General features: G+C 40.1%; 1 protein-coding gene across 1 annotated transcript in view; it reads left to right on the top strand.

Moving 5' to 3' along the window:
• Samd5 (sterile alpha motif domain containing 5) overlaps positions 1 to 22,185 on the top strand; it is a 48,912-nt gene extending 26,727 nt beyond the window's left edge. The window contains exon 2 of the mRNA XM_076926832.1: positions 21,261 to 22,185. Coding sequence (XP_076782947.1) covers positions 21,261 to 21,323 — 63 coding nt within the window. The 3' untranslated portion in view covers positions 21,324 to 22,185. The remainder of the gene's footprint in view (positions 1 to 21,260) is intronic.
• The last annotated feature ends 655 nt before the right edge of the window (positions 22,186 to 22,840 follow it).

Raw genomic sequence — 22,840 nt, 5'->3', positions numbered from 1 at the left:
TTTGCATAATAAAGCCAGAAGAGCAATTTCATTTATTTTAGAACATTTAAACCTTTGAAATTAAAGAAAAAAGTTTCTTTTTCATTTCTGTCCAATTTTAGAGTTAAGATAAGTATTTTTTAGGCTTCAGAATGTTGTCAGTTTTTCTTCTAATTTTTCAGAAGAATGCTTTACTCTTGTTTATGTGAATCAAGTCCAGTCCACATATGAAATTACTCTGAAGCCATAATGATCAGTTGTGATTATGTAAATTGTAGGACAGATCTAGCTAGGCATTTAAAATACCCTGCCTGAAATGACAGTGTTTAATTGTAATCTTAGATTATTATCAGGATAATGGTTGTTTTAAGTCTTCTTATTTTCATAAAATGTGAAGGCGGGCCCCTGTGGCTTAGTCATGTTGTCAACTGAACCCAAGCAACAAAGCGTGATGGGTACCTTGTGTGCGCAGCCTTAATGAGAGGGTCAATTTTGCTCTTCAAGCTAGTAAACACACACACACACACATACACACACCAAATACATAAACACCATACACACACATCACACATACACAAACACCATACACACCCCCACACACCACATACACAAACACCATACACACACACCACACATATACAAACACCACACACACACAAACACCACACACATATACATACAAACACATACACACATACATATACACACATACACACATACACATGCAAACACACACACATACATATACACATATACAAACATACAAACACATACATATATACATATACACACATACACACACATCATACACATACACAAACATCACACATACACACAGACACATACATGTATGCACACACATACATACACATATACACATGCATATACACACACATACACATATACACATGCATATACACACATATACACATGCATACACACACACACATACACACACACATACACACACACATACACACACACATACACACATACACACACACACACACACACACACCAGAATTCATGTTGGGACAGTCACTACTTTTGACTTCTTAGTTGTCAAACTTGAATGAAGGAATGCAACAGGTACCCGAAAGTCAGCATTATTCTTGGACAAAATAGGACCTTGGCACATGAGAATTTCAGACATGATACTTGGACCCAGACCAATGGGTCTTGAGCCGATGGAGAACAGGATTCTGGGGAGTGACATTTAAAAAAAAAAAAACCTTTAGAAAAAAGAATTCAAAGTTAAAATAAAGGGTATGGGCAACAGGCCATGAGACTTAAACATCGTGGTGGCTCATCTTTCTATCAGCTCAGAAAGCATTGAAGAAACCAAGCCTACCGCTTTTTTATCATAAGGTTAGATAGCACTGTATGCTCTTCAGTGGTGACAGGAGACAGCTGGGGGGGGGGGAATCCCCTTAACTCTGGCAGGATGACAAACATTTTATTGGGTAAACAACCAGAGAATGTCTTCGTACCTCCTCTTAAGTGATTGTGCCATGGAGGGGCCTTTGAGGGTTTTACAGTATGCAGGATGGACCAGCAGGCTGAGACTCAACAAAAAGCTGACATTGCAGTGTTGAGTCTGAAGGTAGCCTGGGAGCAGAATTCCCTCTTTCAGAGAGAACTTTAATGTTTTCTCTAAGGCCTTCAGTTGATTGGACGAAGCCTGCTCATATTATTATATCACACAAGTTAATTACTTGACTCAATCATACTGACTCAGGTTCTCTCTCCCTCCTCCTCAGTGCTGGAGACTTAGGACAATGTCTTCTGCATGCTGAGCAAGCACTTTGTCACCGAGCAAGCACGTCCCCAACATTTAAAAACTGGTTTTGTTTTTTGGTTTTGCGTTTCGTTTTGCTTTTTACTTTTTAGTCAGACTACAAAGTATTAGGTTTCCTTCTAGCATTTTCCTGCATTATTAAGGTAGCAGAACACAGGTATTATGTGGGCAGAAGAGAGAATCCTGGGGTCATGAGGGGGTGGGGGTAAGGGCCAGGGAGATGGGGAAGAATAGAGACGGGGGGGTGAGGGGGGGAGAGAATCAGGGAAAGCAACACAGAGAAACAACTAAAATATACCATTTGTATGCCGATCACATTGACAGTATTTCACAGAGACATCTAGATTAACAGAATCGACTGTCATGGCCTAAGCTGTGTGGAAGTCTTACAGGCACAGGTCACCTCCTGACATGGTGTGCTGTGGAGACAGCTTCTGGCACTGAGAATGGAGGGGAGGAACAGCAGGTAAGGTAGGGCTGAGATTTCCACTCCACTGCTAGCTGTTTGCAGTCTGGGGGAGGAGACAGCTTTCTCTCTCAAGCTTGACTTCTCCCACATAAAATGGGAACATTTTGAGAGACCTAGTCTGCCAGAGGCAAATGGACTGATTGTCTTGTTATTATTTTCCCTTATGTAACTCCTGTGAGAAAAAAAAATTACTGAGAAATCTGACCTTCCCCAACAGTGAAGAACAGTTTATCTAAATGTACGTTTGGGATAAGCAGAGAAGACAAGCTCCCTTGAGTTCTTGTCTGGTCTGAAAACCATTGGATAGTGTCCGTCTCATGCCACATCACTGAACTACCGACTTTCGAGATCATAGAATGACAAGAAACAAGATTTGAAGTCATGTCCCCCACCCTTCTTTGATTGATTGATTGATTGATTGATTGATTTTGCTGAGCCTGTAGTTTTGGTCTTGTTTTGGTTTGCTTAAACAGAGTCTCCTGCCCCTGCCTTCTGACATCTAGAGATATTAATACAGCTTAAAATGATGTCATGAAGTAATCAAGGCTCCATTACTGAGGAACACTCTCATGATAGCGAAGTCAGAATTAGAACTTAGCTGAATTTACAGTGAGAAAAGCTTAACATGCAAGAACCCACTATTGAAATGTCTAGATTGTTCCCATCAGTGCTGGCGTGTTTGACGAGCCTTAAGCCACACTGAGCATAATTAGTAGAATTCACAATATTTAAGTTTAAGTAAGTTGAGGAAAGATGGATAGTTCTGACATTATGCAAGCAACAGAGAAGCATTTAGAATTCTGCACAATTTTTTTTTTTTTTTTGTGACTCCTGACACAAGAATGACCCTGTGGTAGACTCACAGTTGATAAAAAATATAGGATAGAAATTTGAAATGTTTAATGCATGATTTAAGATCAACTTAAGGCAATGAGGTCGAGACACCTGTCTGATTAGTGACTATATTAAGACATGAAAATAGAGGGTACAAACACTTTGCCAATGGAACCATCCTTCCAACATCTGTTATTATTTTTCTTTTGTTTTATTTGAGTCACAGTCTCATATAGTTCAGGGTGGTCATGAACTAAGAATTACTTTAGACATCTGGCCCTTCTGGCTTTCCCTCTTGGGTACTTAGGATTACATCACTACACCTGACTGGGAAGTTTGAGTTTTAATAAGATGAATTGTAGTGCAAGATCATCACATGATAGAAATAATATAAGCACATATATTTATTTAAGTACCAGCACTTAGGGAATATTTATTTACCTGTCTAAAAGATATGCAAGTAGAGCATCTGCCATCCAAAAGTCAAAAGCCCAAGCTTCTCCTAAATCTGAACGTTTTTGAGTAACAGCAGAAGTGAAAACTTCAAAACTGATTCATGTGAAAAATGTTGGGTAAAGTTTCCTTCAGGTGGTGTGTGTGCGGTGTAAATAAAATTCCTGTGTAGTTCAAACTCAGGTTCTTGCATCAAGGTGTCTCATCCTGTATATGCAAATGTTCCAAAGCCTCTGCCCGAGTAACCTGAAACCTGGTTCCAAGGAGAACCGAACAGAGTTTTTGTCAGTTTTGAGGCACCAGCTTTTCCTGCCTATGCAACCGTTCTGTGGAAACGGGCTTGTACAAATTCATACACCTAGTGAAACAACTTGGCCCATAGTTATCAAGAATGTTTATCAGAGGAGTATTATGCTGCTTTATGAGGCTGTTATTGTTATCAGTCATTAAAGTTATATTTGGAGCATGGCTGCCTATCACACGGCTTCCACAGTCACCCTGCATGCTCACTGATGTTGTTCACATAAATAAGAGAGATGCTATGATGTGTTTGTTCCCCCTTTGCAGACTTAGTGCCAAGCCTTCATTATTCTCACAGAAAAGATTTGGATGCTGATATTGCAGGATCTTTCAGAGTTGTCTATGATGGGCAAGATGGGTTTGTTGGTGACCTGGAATGCATATAGTATATTATATTAAATCTTCAATTCTATTTCTTTTTTTTTGGTACAGTAATATTGGTTTTAGAAATATAAAATCTGGAGTGAACAGAAAGTAGTCCTCATAAGATTTTTTGCTCCAAAAATGGAACCCCCTCAGATTGTGCAGTCTGAAATTGTTCTTACTCATTGCTACAGATCGAGCAAATGCTTTCGAAGTTAATTCTTTAATTTGGCGGAGTTGAAATTCTTTTGGCAACAAAATAATTCTGAATACTAGTTGGAAATTTATGGATTTCAATTAGAGTTTGTAGTGTATCATAATTCCAGCTTTATATTCCGTGCAGTTCAGTGTTTTGGATTTTTAATGGGGCCAGTGCAGCAATAATAAAAATGATTCAAAATGCACCCAGTAATTACAGAGATTTGCTGTTGCCTCTGCATTAAAAATGATGATGATTTATGGCCAGTGAAACTGTGGTCTGTGGCTCTATTTAGACTATTCTTGCTATTAAACTGCTTATTAGTTATGGTCAGTGATTTAAAGCCTAAGAGCTACATTAGAGGGCTGTAAAATTATTTATTTCTTAATAGATAATAGTAAATTTGAAACAGACGTTAGGTTAATTATGATCTTGTACATTAAAGAATACGTATTAGCCCTTTGTCTCTTCTTAGGTCTTTGGAAATTCATTTCAAGTGAATGGGCAAAGTGGGTAAGAGGACCAGAGATCCTGGTCTGCTCATTTCTGCCTCCTGCTTTGCAAATAGTGAGTGTGTTTTGTGGAAGTTCGTGAACCTTTCACCATGGGTCTTTACCATGCTAAGCAAATGCTGCTTGTTATTGTGATATATTGTACTTCCGGTTGACATTCCTTAAATGAGACACCTCTGATTGGAATCAGTGAGGGGTGGAAAAATACTTGGGAATAAGCACATTTCTTTGGTTTTCCTGGAGGAAGCTAGTCAATGTTCTTATCCTTAGTAACCGTGTGCAGATTTACAGGTACAGAGATGTGTTCATATACATACATGTGAAAGTGAGATTTATAGGCTTCATAGAGTTTAGTATAAGAAATAATTCACTTTAGTTATAAAGATGAAGCAGGATAGGGATTTCTGGGACTTACTATGTAGACAAGGCAGGTATCAAACTCACAGAGATCAGTTTGCTTCTGCCTCCTAGTTTTGCTGGAATTAAAGCTGCACATCACCACGCTTGGCCTAGAACATACATTTCTTTCAGCACTGATCAACTGAATTTGATATATGAGCTCCTTTGTGGTGCTTAGGTATTTTACTAAATGAAGAAAAAGTTGTGAGAAAGACAGACTCTATCAAGTCTGTGGAGAACACAGTTGAAAAGATTTGTGAGTGTTCAGGATAAGCCAGGCTCCGCTTTAATGACAGAACACCTGGTCCTTCTCCCATCTCTAACTTAAAAGCATAGCATGTCAAATACTCGTCCGGAGCTGGACAGGGTCCTGGGCTGGTTCTGTAAAGACTTTTTTCCTATCTCATGGCTCTGGAATCCATGTTCCCTCCCTCTTGTGACCTATCATCTCAACACTGGCTTCTCCAGCAACTTTGGCCTAAGGTGGGATTTTTGTTGTTGTTGGTTTTTTTTTTTTTTGTTTGGTTGGTTGGTTGTTTTTTTGTTTTTTGTTTTTGTTTTTTGTTTTGTTTTGTTTTGTTTTGTTTTGAGTAAGGCTGGATGTGACTGGTTATTTCTAACTGCATCCCTTGGACCATGATCCCATTCATGGACCTCCATTTATTGGTGAAGCTAGAAACTAAAGTAGAGCCTTTCTTTGCAGAGAAAGGGGAGATAAAACACCATCCGATGGACATGCTTTTTCATGTCTTTCGTTATGTAAATGCTTCTGAAATTTCAGCCTATAATTTCATGAATTCACAATGGAGAAAATATCTTATGTGACGTCTTTATTTCATGATTCCCCCCCCCCCGTTACTCCTGACCCACATGCTAATTAATGGAAAGAAAATCAGTTGATTTTTCTCAGATTCCTATCACTGTAGCCTGGTATATGGTCATTTATCCTGGCCTTTTTTTCTGACTCTTTCTTTACAGTCATTGGCTGCATCCCCTAAGTGTACCTTGCTCAGTGGGTTGATGATGTTTCCAATTAGTCTGTCCCACGTTGGGCCCAGTCTCTCCATCACTGACCTCCTTACTCTGTCCCAGGTGAATTCCTTCCTTTCAGGAGAATTAATGGGGCACATTCGGGAGATGGGAAAGAGTCATTATTTAGCTGTTTAACAGAACACTGAAGTTGATAAATCCAGTTACATGTTGTATTCGTTTTCTATTACTGCATAATTAATTGCCACAAACTTAGTGGCTAAAAAATAATACCCATTTATCATCTCATAGTTTTGTAGGTTAAAATTCTGGGCAAGCTCCAAGCTTGATCACGTTCTCTGCTCAAAGTGAGATTCAAGGTATCAGCTGAATTGGGTGCTCTAATGGAGATGCTGAGGAAACATGTTTCTCTAAACTCTTTTACATTTTCAGATGAAGTCGGTCCCTTGCTGCTATAGATGTGAGCTTTCCATGTTCCGCTGGGTGGTAGCCCCCTCTCCCCCCTCCCTGTCTCCTCTGTGTATAGAGCAGCTGGCTCCTTTCCTTTTCACGTGCCCCCCACTGGAGTCAAAGTAGCAATGGTAAGCGGGGATTTTCAGGCTACTTTCTCATTTTCCAGCAAGATAAACATGTTGAAGAATTAACAGTATTAGATTAGGCTAACACTAGTGATTTTCTTGTTGCCATACACTGTAACCACTTTCTGGGTGAACATCTCTCTGGGCATTCCCAAGTTCTTCTTACACTTACTTAGGAAGGATAAAAGCTTCAAGGGCAAGAATCAGAGTGTCTGTGAACCCTGTCCACCATGCATTTCCCCAGAACAAGTTAGGAAGGACAAATGTTTGCTTGGTAGAGCCCTGTGTTTCTGCCCAAGTGCAGATTGAGAAAGAAATTCCTCAATAAACATTAGTTGTGGGAGTATTTGGAATTGATCAAGAGAAAGGATGAATTTTGGTTTTGGTTCACAGAAAACACCAAAACCTATCCCCTCCCCCCAAAAAAAAACCCTAAGCCAAGCAAATTAATACCTACCAACAGAACTCAAAACAAGAAACAATTAATGGTCATATAAAATAGTTTGCATATATTTAAAATTAGCAACAATATTGACAAGATTTCACTTAATGAGTACAATAAGAAATACATGTATATATGGAATATATATGAATGTGTGTATATGTTTGCATGTATATATATATATATATATATATATATATATATATATATATATATTTGAAAATAGGTATATTTGGAATAGATAGAGAAAAAGATAGAGATAGAGACAGAGACAGAGGACAGAGACAGAGATAGAGATAGAGATGGAATTAAAAGAGATTGATTTGATGAGGAATGGAGAGTACAAAAAGAAGCATAGGGTGATAGCACCGTAGAGTAGCAATACCCCCTAGGGTGGAGGATAGTGCTTCTAACCAATACTAAAAACCGTGTTTTGATTTTACACGTAGGGTTTAATGGTTTTCTTATATGCTGCCTCCTCAAAGAGATCATCTCTTGGGCACTGACACAATCTCTCCCTGTTGTGTCACTTCTTAACAATTTCTGCAGAACATGACAAGAGTTTGAAGTCATCTTGGTTGCTAACATGTCTAATTGCTTGTTGTTTGCATTTAGACTAGAATATAACGTGCTAAGCAACAGGCTGTGTTGGCTACCGCCCGCAGCCTGGCAGGGGATACAGAGATCCGAGTCCTATCCAAGTTCTGTTTTTAAACTTGCTTCAATGTCACGTCATTGGTGATTTCTAGGAACCAAGGCTGAATACATAGCTATAAAATATTTAAATTTACAGATAGTATTTAAATGAGTTCAGGGACCTCTCTAAGGTATGCCTACGGTTTATTTTTTTCATTAGAAACAAAATCTAGTGGAATTGATCTGTTTTCTTTTATAAGGAGTTAATTTTTTTTAAACATTTACGTTTTAGTTCTTTTCTTTTTTTTAATTTCTAAGTTCAAAACATTTCTTTGAGCTCTGTGCGCAAAGAAAACATGATGACATGAGCAAGCTTTCACAAGGGTCCCAGTTTTCCTATCCATTTTCTTCTCCCCAAATTTGCACAGTATGGCACATTTCGCGTGTGTGTTTGCATGTGTGTATGTGTGTGTGTATTTGTTTGCATTTGTGTATAAATGTATGCATTTGTGTGTATTTGTGTGTATATGTGTGTGTGTTTGTGTGTGCATATATATTTATGTATGTGTTTGTGTGTACATATGTATGTGTGTGTGCATGTATGCTTGCCCACATTTTTCTCTAATTTTATTCATCTTACATTTTGAGATAGGCCCTGAGATTGAACCTCGTGTTTGGTATTTCAGCTAGATATGCCACCAGTGAGTCCCCGAGACCTGCCCACCCACATTGGGTTTACAGACAAGCTCCACAATTGCCCAGCTTTTCCTGTGGTTGCTGGGCATCCAAACTCAGGCCTTCATGCTTGTATAGCAAGCTGTTTATCCGCTGAGCCTCCCGTCCACTCTATACTGTGATATTTTCTATCACTGCCCCCTCAATATCCCCGAAGGAGGTGGTAAGAGCCCTTGTTTTTTAAACTATGACATGCTTTGGTCAAGGAAAAGTATGGTGAAACAATTTGGGCTTATTTTAAGCAGCGTCTTTACAAACCTGTGAGCGGGTCATAATTTCAATCTTTTTCCTTAGTCTCAGTACTGGCTGTATTCCTGACAGAGTTGGTTTGGTCAACTCTGAACCTCAGCAAAGAAAACAGCGCTATAGCTGACCCTGAGTAGACTTGGGAGAAATAATATGAGTGAGAAATAAGCCTTTGCTGCAAACTATTGAAATGCTAGGTCATTTGTTACTGCAGCATAATTGGACTACCCTGACTGATACAGATGGCCTGGCTCTTATGTGCATCACTTCAGAAGATCTTGGCCTTAAGTCTTATTCTAGCCACTGCTGAGCAAGCGATTCCATACCTCCTTCAGCTGACATCACCTAGGTACCAGTTGACAGCTCATTGGTTTATGCCTGTGCTTGCTTGATGCTTTAGCTCCAGTGGTAGCTTTACTCACTCTGTCAGGCACTCCCTACAGGAGCTGACTAAGCACTCACATGGATAAACAGGAAGTACAAGGAAATTAATACTTAACAGGATGGCTTTGATAAGTAGGTGATGGGAGCTGGTGGAGAAACGGTTCCCTCTTTACTTTCTCCATGCAATATTCTGAGCCGTGTTTGCTAATGCTTCTGGGAAAGTTCGTGTGGTTGAGCAACACGGAATCAAGTGGCTAATTCTATCCTGCATCCTGTATCGGTTTTCTCTTTATTGTTTCGTTCCTTTTCCCCCCCTCCCTCCCTTGCTTAGGGATTGTACTCTTAAATACCTGCCTGCAGACCTTTGTCTCAGGCTTTGCTTCCTAGAGGAGTAAAACCTACCATCTATTAGATTCCACTTCAATGGAACCAGTCAGAGCAGTGTCTACCGCCACAGTGAATTATTTATGTAGTTCTGTCCTATAAGTGATCATACTGTATATTTACAGTAGCTTCAAAATAGGACTACTTTATTAGTCACATTAGAAGTTATATTTACTACATTTGTCGGCTCTGGCCTATGTCACTCCCCTGCCCTGGGCACTTAGTCATAGTATATTCATGACAGAGCACAATAGTCTTAGTTAAATGGAACCCATATTTGCTGGTTTGAGATAAGCGTTCTATAATGCAGCCAGGCCATGAACAGGTCGTGTAGCCTAGAATAACTTTGAACTTTTGATTCTCCTTCTTCTATCTATTCCAGCTACTGGGATTACAGCGTGTGCTGTTATGCCCAGTTTCATGCAGCGTTGGGGACTGAACTCTGTATTTAATGAATTCCAGACAAGTTTTGTACCATCCAAGCTACATCCTCAACCCAAATTGATAGAGTGAGACTTCTTTTTAACAGAACATTAATAGAAAAAAATCTGAAATGTTAAAGCACAATAGGGATTTTGGTAGCATTGTTATCCTAAAATATTTTATTGCTTTTTAGCTCTGGGTTGCCAGTCCACGGTCAGTGTCTTGTAGGACCATATTTGGGGGAGGAACCGCAGTAAATACTATTTTATTTATGAATAAACTGGACTATATTCCAATAGTTCCTTGGCTCTGGCCCTCCTCTGCTTCCTCTTTGGTCTGTCCTTGCCAACTTCAAAGTCACAACACAGTAGGACAGAGGGTCCTTTCAAATCATCTGGCCAACCTCTTTATTTCATGTATCAGAAAACCTCCATGGAGGTTAAAAGGACTGGCTCATTTTGTGGTGTAGGAAAATGAATAAAGAGGGACATGGTCTGAGCCATTAGAAAGACACCGTTCCCTTTTTGCCATAATTAAAGTCTTGATTTTGATGCTCTTAAATGAACCATGAAATTTTAAGCACTTGCAATGCAAGTGTGATTTCTAACTACAGCTTTTTTTTTTTTTCCTGGCCCCCAATCTGAATGTTAAGGTGGCAGATGCATAACTAATCTTAGCAGAGTCTATATTAAGAAACCTGCAAGGTGTCTTTATTTAACTTGCATGATCTGCGAACGTAATGTTGTGTTAAGTAGCATGATTTCACACGTTATGTCTGAAAATAAAAAAGAAGCTTCTCTAATGTGAAAGGTTACTTTATAGTTAGTTTCAACAGGAATGAAAAATATAGAAACAATGCGTTAGTATATGTGATCACAATATATGTGAGCACAGGTGTGTGTGTGTGTGTGTGTGTGTGTGCTTGAGCACACATGTGCATTTCTGATAAACGAAAGCCAGTGCTCACGATTGGGTCCTGTGACACATAGACAAGGGAGAGTCTAAAATCCTTTTATCCTACTGTAAATTTTCTGAAATGTATCCAACCTTCTGGGCTGTGTTTTTGTTCAGGGACGTTTCCCTGGATCTGCTATTAGTTCCAGGAGATGCCGGTACTTTCTATTTCATCTCTGGAATCTCAGTTTCCCTGATCAGGGATTACCAGAGACTCTATTGAATGCCTTTGTTCCAGTGGGGGCAGATTACTGAAGGAGCAAACAATGATATTTCAAAACCCATGGGGAAACGAATGGACGAGAGCAAGCCAACCACTCTGCATTAAAAGAAAACATGTTAGCTCCTTCAACCATCACTGTAGAGTATTCCTGTCTGTTATATACTGTCCAGTACAAGATAGAGACACCACTCATGCCGTATTTCAAGTTAAAATTCTGGGGCATGGCTTTTACTCATTTAACACTTTTGCCAATTAAAAAAATTCTGGTTTTTTTTTTCTTTTAGCAGATGTGACTCCATTCTACTAGAAAAGTGTTCCCAGTGTAAAGGGAGCAGAGCCCCAAGTTAATTCAAGAGATCTCAAACCTGTTTGGTACCAACTTGCTCCATAAATACCATGTGTGTTCGAAGTTCTTGAATTCCTGGTCACTTTTAAAACAATACTTTTTTTCTCAATAAAAAAAGACCGTAGGAAATAAATGTACATATCGTTTAATAATGTGTGTATGTGCGCATGTGCACGCACATGTGTGCCTGGAGGAAACGTCTATGTTTTTAAAACAATTAAAGACATCTGTATGCTTCAACAAGCTGAGGACTACGTCGGTGGCAGTTATGTTCTATAGGGCATGCTTCACCAAGCTAAATGAAAATTTTAAAAGTTAATGGCTAAACAGTGCTTAAAGCCTGTGCATTACTCACGATCTATTTTAATAACGTTTGTGGGTGACTAACTCAATAATGTTGCTGAGCGTTCATTACGGTTCTGTTCGGAAGATGTGCCTGGGAATCAATTCTTCCTTAAGGGTGAGTTTACATTCCTTAGTGATTGAACAAAAATGCATAATTTCATGTTTCTGTGTAGGGAAGATGCTTACTTAGTGGTAGGTATTGTTCTGGACAATGCTTGTCACAGCTCTAAGAGATGTGGCCCATCGGGGTGTTCCTAGTTGACAGAGGATAAACTGAAGGAGTGGTGAGGTTGGATGTCTGGACACAAACCTAGGAAATGACAGGCTTGGGGTTGTATCTAGCCTGTGTTACGGGGGTTTCACAGCTGCTCTATAAGGAAAGGATAAGAAGGTTCTAGAACTACATAGAAGCTGACTGGCCACTGAAGCACACTGTTTTCCCTCCTCTAGCCACTCGGCCTCCACATCCACACTCATGTTACAACATCTCCACGCATGTTCTCTGTGGAGTCCACTGTAAGTGCACAGGGACTTGAGCCATCAAGGAAGCTGCTTATTTCACATTCTGCTCTTACTTGCCCTGGGTACCATTACTGTCTAACAGCAAGTATGCATGGCTGAGACCTCTGGGGCATGATGAAAGATGGCCTAATTTACATCTTTGGCTGCTGCAGGTATCCATTCATGCCTCCTCAAAGGTCAGCCCTTTGAGGGTGGTTCTGTTGACTTTGTACCTGCTGCCTCTACAAGCCCAAGCTGCCAGTCCATGAGAACCTGCTATTATCTGAAGGGTCCTCTTTCCCCTGCCAAAATCAGAGACAAAGAGAGCAGTGGAAAATGATGCCCCCTGCCCCCAATGCTTCCTCCTGGCTGCCACTAAACATGCAAATATGCCCAGGATGGAATTGCTAAAGAGGATTTTGACACTTGTCTTGCTTCCCTGCCCATTTCAATTTGGCAGGTGAGGTCAAGGCCTAGGAGAGGTCACGCTTCAGTATTTGGGGGATGGGGGGCTGATCCTGGATGGTAGGAAAGCACGGATAATTTTGATAAAGTAGGCTGCCTGTGTTCAGAAATGCCCGTGTCACTTCAAAAGTGCTTGCTATTTTCAAGGCTGGCAAGCTAAGCCCCTAAGAGAAGTATGCATTTGTGAGCAGACTAGCCATCTTTGCAAATCCTCTCACTAGACAGGAAAGGTCAGTTCACTTTCAAGAAAGGAAGGTCCCAGGTCTGTGGGACTAAGCCAGGTGGGAGGTTAGAAGGGTGTGTGGTGATTGCTCAGGAGGTGCTGTCTTACGAAAGGACAAACTGTTCCAGACTCAGGACTTGGTCTGAGACTTGCTGAGTTTGTGCTCCCTCTGGTCTTGGATGTCTAGAAATAAAGTAGCCTGGTGAGTCTCAAAGTGTGGTCTGAAGACCTCTGAGGGTTCCCTCCAGGGGACTTTGAGATATAATGTCACAGGAATGTCATTATCTGCCTTTCACCATGTAGATATGTGTGTTGTCAGCGGAGCAAGGGCAGGCACAAAGGCTGGCACACGAATGCTCGTCTGTCTTTGTACTTTACCCCTGACCTCTATACTGCCACAAACCCTAAGAAACCGTTCTCCATCATTAGATCCTCGCTGAAGCAATAGAATTAATAACAATTTCACTTAATCTCAGGTTGGGTATACATGTTTTGTTTTCCATTCTGAGTTCTGAGTGACAGAATGGAAGTACGTGGCACTCTTCCATGGGCACTGGAAATGTGAATGGACCTGTGTCCCTGGCAGCCCGTGATGCTGTCTGCTGTTCTCCTTACGAAACGTTCTTTTCCATGTAGCACCATTCTCACTGGAGGGAGCTGCTATGGGTAAGCCACAAGTATTCACAATAGGATATTTAGAAAATTACTCAAAAATAGTATTGAATCTTTATTTCCCTTTTCTTTTAAAAAATATTTGAAATTTTCATGTATGTATGTGTCAGAATGAGCATGTGAGTGTAGGAATGTATGTGTATGGGTATATGAGTGTGTGAGAATGAGCATATGTGTGTTTACGTGTCAAAACAAGTGTGTGTGTGTGTGTGAGAGAGAGAGAGAGAGAGAGAGAGAGAGAGAGAGAGAGAGAGAAGCATGTATGTGTGTGTACATGAATACTTGTATGTGTGTGTGTATGCGTGCAGAATCCTGAAGAGGGTATCAAATTCCATGGAGCTGGAGTTACAGGCAATTGTGAGCAGCTATGTGAGTACAAGGCACTGGTGACTCTGCTGTCAGAGTAGCTAGTGCTGTTAACTTCTGACTCATCTCTCTAGCCTCTGAACCCAATGTTTCAAGAAAGACAACAGACAATATTTATTGTTAATGACAAAGAGCAAATGTTTAAGTGGAAAGACAAAAACTCTGTCTCTTGACAGTTCCTAGGGTTTCTTTTTCTTTAATGAGATGTATTAGCACATGATATATATATATATATATATTATATATATATATATTATATATATATTATATATATACATAAATATATATTATAATCCTTAATGTAATCTTATATGTTTTATATAATTCAAGCAGTCTATATCATGTGTAGAATAGGAAGAGGCCAAGTTTTCTATACATGTAATTAGTTATATAAACAAAATCAAAATAGGCATTTTGTACAATATATAACAATTTTGCATAACGTCATATATTTTGCGTGAAAATAAAATTCACATTCACTAAAAATCACATTTTCATATACTTCTAAAAACAACAAGGCAGTTACAACTATTCATAACATTATTTTACAAATTATGTCTGTTGGTGAAAGGTGCTCTATTTGTCCCCTAAGGAAGAGGTAACAGCTATCACAAACTGGGTGGCTTAAAATGGCAGAAATCCTTTCCCTCCTGCTTCTAGAGGCCTGAAGTAAAAGGCCATGGTGTCAGGAGGCCTGGATCCCTTTAAAGACTCAGAAGAGAGCATCCTTCCTTGCCCTTCTGGACCTGGTTCTAGGCTCTCTGGATTTACAGTGAATTTATGGTGGTTCACTCCTATCTCTGCTTCTCCCTTCATATGTTAACCTTCTTAGTATGTATCCACTTTCTTCCTCCTTCATAGGAGATCACCAGGCAATGGGGGTTCAGGCCCACTTTAAACCTCCAGTGAATTTAACTCAGATCTAAGTTCCAACTATAGAACACCCGGTTTCCCACTGAGGCTCCACTTTTGGGATGCTTCTCAGCTGCTATGGATGGCAAACTCCACTGCCCTGAATACATGTCATTTGGTAAGGTGGAACTTGCCATAGGACAGAACTGTTCTGCTCTAGGTTAGCAGCTTTCCCAGAGCAGTGCATCTACATCCCAAAGCCTCGGTGTCTTCATTTATTAATTAGGTTCTGGCTCACTATCAAGTTGGTGTGGGGTGAGGAGAGGTTATATGCAAGCACACATTCTCCACGTGGTGCCTGCCATAGGGAGATTTCCCCTAGTAAATAGTAATAGTGTGTTTACTATCATGGAGCGGTAAATAATAGCCCTCCCAGTGTGCATTAGACACCTACCGTACGTAGTGACAAATATATTTGTGATCGGCAGAGTAAGAGAAAACAGATACTAAGGCTAACTGTGATTTTAAAGATTGCTAAACGGATGATGTTACTACAAGTAAGAAGATGATACAGGGATAGGGAAAGAGGACCCAGAACATTGCAGAGAGACCAACATCATCAGGAGCTTGGATCAGCAATGCAGCCACCAAATAAGGGTGTTTTAAAGAACTTCTCTAGAGGGCCAACGACTCCAAACCACACATCCTGGGATTTCCAGCCTTTAGTGTTGTATTCATAGGCCTTTGCTTTGAATGTTTTGGATGGTGTTTGGAGACCTGGTATCTCAGTGTGGAGAGAAACTCCAACAGTCCTGGCACTGTGCCATTCCCCCCTGACCTGCTTTCTTACAAGAGACCAATGTCCCCACTGAAGTGGTCTGGGTGAACGAACTTCAGTCTTGTTGCGCTCTCTTTAGAGTTCTTAGCCCACCAGCCAGCCTTGGCCTGCCACTGCTCCAGAAGGAAGCAGAGCTTGGCTCATGAGCTGTCTCTCCCCTGACCTCACTTGTGCCAGTGTCTGAGCCCTTCTGGTCATTTGTCTCTTGAGTCTTCCTGAGGCATGGCCCAACTTCCCGCTAGAACCTCTTCCCCATCCCCCAGCCCTCATTATTTTTCTTGACCTCAGCATTCCTCATTTCCTTAATTGCCTGTGTTGACACCATGATATCCCTTCCCCCCAGTCTGGAATTGTGGGTAAGCTCCCTGTCTATTCTGTATTTACTTTTAGTTTGCTTCCTCAGCTATACTAGTAAAACTCTGAAAAGAGAGATGACCTAACCTTGGGTTCCTGTTCTGACTGGCTGCTAATTATTGCAAAACACCAAAAGCTTCCTGCTGAATCCCCACAGTTACATTACATTCCCGAGCCTTTGTTACTGATGGAGGAGCTAGGTGAGGCTCTGATTTCGGGCCTCTAGAAGTTCCTGCAGTACTGGCTTTCCCTGGCTGACCACAGGCCTTCAGGTGGGTCTGTGTGGGGGAAGTCCTCTCACTCAGAGTGCTCAGCGCTGAGGTCTGCAAAGCAGCTTTTGAAGTTGTGAATTTACATAACTGTTCAGTTGGAAAAATTATAACATCAGTTAATGCCCCGCGGATAACATAGACAAAGATGTTTTTGCTTTTTTAACGTCTGAGTGTGTTTCTGAGAGTTATATGAATAATAAGTGTGCAGGAAAATTCCCAGGCAGCCTCTTTAGGAGAGTTTGCATTTGCTGAAAAGCTGTAGATAAGTCAGGAAGGGAAGATTAGAAATGTGTGTCCAGAGGAGGCATGGAGAGGCAGTTCCTTCTAATCTATCTAATTTGCTCCAGAAAGGGAACATTAAGTCAACATGAAGGAGACAGATTGGATAATCAACAGGACCCATTCTTCATTTGACAAAGAACATTTTACATATTTGTTTCTAAAAAAAAAAAAAAGAAGGTATTGTTCTGGTCTATAGAATCTAAGGAAGTCTATTCTGTAAGATTTCTCTGAAATACAAAACAGGTGTTTTATATACCAGCTCTTTGGACAGTATCAAACCGCATCTTCTTCCCTGTTGGGGCCAGAGGCCAGTCTGAGTATCCCCAAGCAGTATCAGGGCTTATTCTGATGAGAAATTATATATAAGAATAATATACTATAAATAGTTCTGGATATCTCTACCAATGCTATAACCCTAATCTGAGAAATAAAGTGGGGGTTGGGGGGGTGCTGGAAGACACAGTCCAGATCACAAAGAAGCCATGATTCTATACGTGAAACTCAAAATTTCTTGAGATCTTATTTTTCCCAGTTGATTATTCTGATTTTTAGGCAACTTTAAGTCTCTTTTCTTTTGAGCTTACGATTCTTCTCCTAATTACAGGTAACCAGAGTGTCGTGCAAGCTAACCTATCCTGAGAAGTGAGTTACTACTTTGATATTAGTCTAAAGAACAACTGCAGATGCAAATCCAATAGTCACACAGTCTCCATATTTAGTTTTTCAAGTTAAAAAAAGTGGTCCTCCTGAACAATTAAGTATCTCTGTACTTTCCATGTATTGGGGGTTGAGAAGAGTAGCAGCTATCTCCCAGAAAAAAACTTACTGAAGAAGATGATATTTTCTTAGATGATAAAAGATGACAACCAAAGTTGAAAACCCTAGGTAGTTGGTGAGAGATTTTTTAGCTTCATGACCTGCTAAAGCTAAGGTTTTGACATTCAACCATGCCATGTCTCCTGTTATTATTGGACTGGGAAAGGGAGAATTTTGCTTAAATGGGGGTTCTCAACCATTAGGTTGTGACCCCCACAGGGATTACAGACCAGATATTCTGTATATTAGATATTACATTATGATTCATAACTATAGAAAAATTACAGTTATGAAGTAACAACAAAATAATTTTATGGTTGGGGGCCAGTCTCCATTTTACAGAAATTAATCTGCATCTACGTTCCAAATACTGAGAATATAGATGTGTGAAACTGTACCCATCAGGAAACTAAATATTCCCACTTTCCCTTCACATCTCCCTCCCTCCCTTCTCCCTTTCTCCCTTTTTCCCTCCCTCTTTCCCTCCCTCCCTCTCTCTCCCCACTCTCTGAGATAAGGTCTTTTGTAGCTAGGCTGATCTCCAATTCACTATGTAGCTGACGATGGCCTTGGGCTTCTGAATGTCCTGTGTCTAATTCTGAGTCCTGGGTGTGCAGGCATGTGCCAGCCCACTTAACTTCATGGCGGTCCTTTAATCTTTCGGCACACCTAGTCCTTAAACACAAGATAGCAACAGCTTTTTTAAGGCCCGAGAACAATGCAACATTCATTCATCCTAAGACTGTATTTGAAGAAGTTTGAGAGGCCACCAGATATATTACTTTAATGGATCTTCTTTTCATTTTTCCTTCTTTCCCTTTACCCCCCTTATCCTTTCTTGGGGTACTAAGAATAGAAGGCCAGACCTCTTACATGTTAGGTGATCTCTGTAGCTACCATGGAGATACATCTTCATCTCACCTTCTGGCCTATTAGTCCCATGTGCTGTGCTCACTAACCAAAAAAGAAGACACAAACAACTGTGAATATATTGATATTTTCCTTGGTCGAGTGGAAAGAGACCCACTTGTCTTGTATGAGAATGCCAGGTAATTTGTGTGTGTGGGGTGGGCTATTAAAAAAGAAAGAGTGAAAGAAAAGAAAGAAAGAAAGAAAGAAGAGAAAAGAAAAGGAAAAAGAAAGAAAGAAAGAAAGAAAGAAAGAAAGAAAGAAAGAAAGAAAGAAAGAAAGAAAGGTTCCAGAGCTATACCACCAAATGCATGTTTGACTCTAAAATGTCTTAATCGTTTGCTTAGCTTGTCAAGATTCTAAATTTTTATTCCACTTGAGTGGGACCTGTGAGGACGAGGTTGTGGGGTATCACAGTGTCTATCAGCTATCAGAGCAGGGAGAGTGTCAGTAACAGGGAGAATCTTCCCCAAGTCGTGAGGCAACACGGGCTTTTCTAATTACTGCTCTCCCAACTTGAAACTCTTTATGCCCCAGTTGTGGAAATCCCGTTTGTCTGCCTCCCACCCTCTTCCCTTGGGAATGAGAAAGAGAAAATGGCAAGACTGGGCTTGTTGGATGAATTTGATTTGCTTTTGTGGAACCAAGAGCAGGAGGAGCGTTGGAGGTTGTTGGATTGTGGTTAGATTTGTGAAGTGAGTTCATGCGTCCGGTCTCCAGACGAGTTTAATGTGGAGGGTGTCAATATTTGAAGCACAATAAACTGTCCACAGACATTTATGTATTCTGTCCACATGTCTGTGGAGCATGTGAGGGCATGAAGGCTTCATTCTGAGTTCATTCGTGACTTCATTCTGAGTTCTGCCTCACCCAGGGTAGATGTGTTATGGGCCTGTTTTTTCTCAGCCAAGGTTTTCCTTTCTCTTCAGGACTGCTAACATCCTAACTTGAGGCTCTAACAACTTGCTTTCTTCCTAATACTATTTTGTATGACATAGTAAATATGATAGTTATTATTACCATATTTATTTATATACTACAGCATTAAAAAAATAAAGCATCTTTACCTTTGTGTTTCAATAATCTCTCCTCTTTAGGATTTCACCACACCCCTCTATACTCCTCCAGACCATCCTAACAACTCTGCATGTTAAGATAGAGTAAAGATTGCTTCATCACAGATGTTAACAGGAGGAGAATTTAACAGAGGCATTGAATTAAGTTAGATTGTTTTAAAGGTGACCCTTTGAATATCTTAATTATTAGTAAGGTTGTTTTTTTGTTTGTTTGTTTTTTAAAGTGAGAGTCATATACCAAACCAGAGGACTATAGTTTTCTCTCTGAAAAGGAGAATGATTAAGCTTGGTCAGTAATACTTCCTACCAGTTTAGATGGCCTAATTATGGTGTCTCCCACGCTAATAGTTAATGGCATATTAGCTATGAGTTGTAGTCAGCAGGCAGCCATTGCAAGAGCAAGGGGGTAAAAAGCGTGTTCTGAGAGGTCTTAGAGAGATATGTAGAATCATTCTTTAAAAAAGTCTTTGTGAATCTGCAAAATGACTTGTGTTTGAGGGGCATTGTTACGTTTCAAAGAATAAACGTCAGTTTAAGGATGAACTGAGATAAACTAGGAAACAAACCAAACCAAAAACACCTTCAACCTTTCCCCAAAGAATCTTTTCTAATAAATCACAACAAACCCAAACAAAACAAACACACCAAAAAAAAAAAAAAAAAAAAAACCAAAAAAGAAACAAACAAACAAACAAAAAAAACCCAAACCTCATGTTTGATTCGAGAAACAGGAAAGCCAGAGGCAAGTGTTAGGGTGTCTTTGCCTTCTTTAACCTCTCCTTTCCTCCAGCTCCTGTCTGTCCATCCTGAGCCTGTCAGGGGATTCTCAGAACACAGCAGAGTGTAACAGATGGGCAGAAGCCTGTGTGTGTGCGCCTGTCTTTCAGTTTCAGAGGAGTCAGTGTAACAATACAGGGGTTAAAACTGTCAACACCTGTAAGACCTTGGAGATGATTGATGTAATGTAAACCCCAGGCCCTGGACGCCAGTGACCACACAGCAGATGTACTTTGCTCTGCTATTGCTTTCACAGAAATCCTGATTTGTCTCCCTCCAGCTCACAGTTCTGAAATGCCTTGCAGAAGAAAAAAAAATCATTGTTTATGCATACGAATGATAATGATTAAAGATGATTGTGTATCATCTTTATTTTGGAAGATGCATTCTGGAATTAGCACCAGTGGCGACAGTTACAAGTTGAATACACAAAGTTGCCTTTGCATGTGAGATAGGCAGCCATTAACACTTGGAGTCTCTGCACGATGTTGAGTAAGGCTCCATCATTAAAAGTTGCTAACGTGTTATTGAATAAGGTGATTGAGAAATCCGAGCTGTTTTAAGTTAGATTTAAGGTTTTCATTTTCTCCTTTTCTAACAAGGGACATTCAAGAGGGGAGGGAAAAAAAGGAGACCATTTAAAAGTAAACCAAGAACTTAAGAAGAATATAATGTGTTATTATTCAATTATTAGCTTAAAGGAGTTCATTAAAAGCAGAGGTGCTGAAAGCTGCTTTTCAAAAGTCTGCATGGTAACCAGAAAGGTACAAGCCTGGCTGGAAGACAGGAACAGTCATCCGTGATGGACTTGGGGAAGACGGGATAAAGCATAACCTCAGTAACCCAGATATGTTCAAATCCACAGGTCCCAATGGCCGGCATCCTAGAGTACTTAATGAACTGGCCGAAGTCATCACAGAACCGCTAGATATCATTTTTGAGAGGCCCGTGGCGGACTGATGAGGTGCTGAAGACTGGAAAGGGGCGTATTTAGAACCTTCTTTCACAAAGGGAACTGGATGGTGACTCTGCAAACACTCATCAGCTTAACTTTTTGCTCGGAAAATTTTGGAATTATCAACTTAGTAGACCGAGTAACTCACTTGTCATAGTCAGGAGTAAGGCAGTGACAGACCACCTATGGAAATATGTTGAACTTGGTTTTCAGTGGACACTCCATGTGGGAAGAAGTCTGATACATCTCTTGGAATATTTCTCCTTTTTGAATTTTTCACCATCATAGTTGGGGTTGACTAAGACTTGTGGGGAATTACTAGTTTTAAGTATACTGCACAAAAGTAGGTTTCTTACAATAGCTACTTAATTATATAGCTTTCAAATTAACCTCTGTTTCAAGAACAGTAACTTTCATTTTATATTTTAACATACATGTTATTTTACTTTGTATAGGGCCTTGTTTTCATTAACTTACAATATTTCATATAATTCTATATAAACTAGTTTGGTGAAGGAACTCTTACTTTAGGTACTTTATATAGTGTTTTCACATATAAGTATACCCATAACACTGACAGATTAAGGAAGAAATTATTTTTCTGACTTTTAAAATGTAATCTGGTGGAGGGATGACTATTACGTTACAAGTACCATGTTCCGTTACATGTCAGCTATCTATATTCTTCTTTGCCCTTGCCCACCTTTTCTTCTCTCATCCTGTACCCCTCCCCAATATGCTTCTGATACCAGTTGGTGGGCAGGGAAGTGGGCCTCGGAAATACGCAAGAGGAGCCTTGTCCACACATCTGTACTTGAGGAGAATAAAGAAAAAGGAGAGGGATGGGGAAAGAAAACCTGAAATATTTTTTTTCCTTTATCATCATTATTTCCTTTGGGTGTTGGTAGTTTGCTTTTCTGTTAAGAACTACAGCCATGATGATGGGGTCTAAACTTCGCCGAGAAAGGCTTGCAGGTGATTTAGCAATGTTAACAAGCGTCTGAGGCTGGCAAGTTTGGAGAAACTCTCAGCTGCCACTGTACTGTGACCAACCATCCATTCAGTTACTCAGAAGTACAGCACAGATGCAAGCTTGTGTCACTATAATTATGGACATGGACAGGAAACTTTCAAAGACAAGAGACTGAGGTTCGCTTTGTCTCTAGAAATAGGTAGGCAACTTAGAAGGGATTACGTCTTGGAGGCCTTCATGGCATAATACCATGTTTTAAAGTCTAAAGTTTAACCACTTGAGCTGCCTTCAGAGATGAATTTTGGCACTGTGCAAAGCCTTTCTTGGGCTTAAATACAAATGTAAGGAAATTAAATTCTAAGAGCACGTGTGAGTTGTCTGTCCCTCACGAGCTGCATATAATCAACCGCTCGTCACCTTTTCAAATAATCTGATCTATAAAATACTGCTAGATTTTTTTTTTAAAGAGATGTGGGTGTCTGCATAGATTACTGATATGATTTATTGTGATAATAAA

The sequence above is a fragment of the Arvicanthis niloticus genome, chromosome 28 (assembly GCF_011762505.2).
Source record: "Arvicanthis niloticus isolate mArvNil1 chromosome 28, mArvNil1.pat.X, whole genome shotgun sequence".
In the NCBI taxonomy this organism is placed as follows: Eukaryota; Metazoa; Chordata; class Mammalia; order Rodentia; family Muridae; genus Arvicanthis; species Arvicanthis niloticus.
The sequence above is the reverse complement of the archived record's forward strand: the minus strand, read 5'-3'. Positions and strand labels throughout refer to the sequence as shown.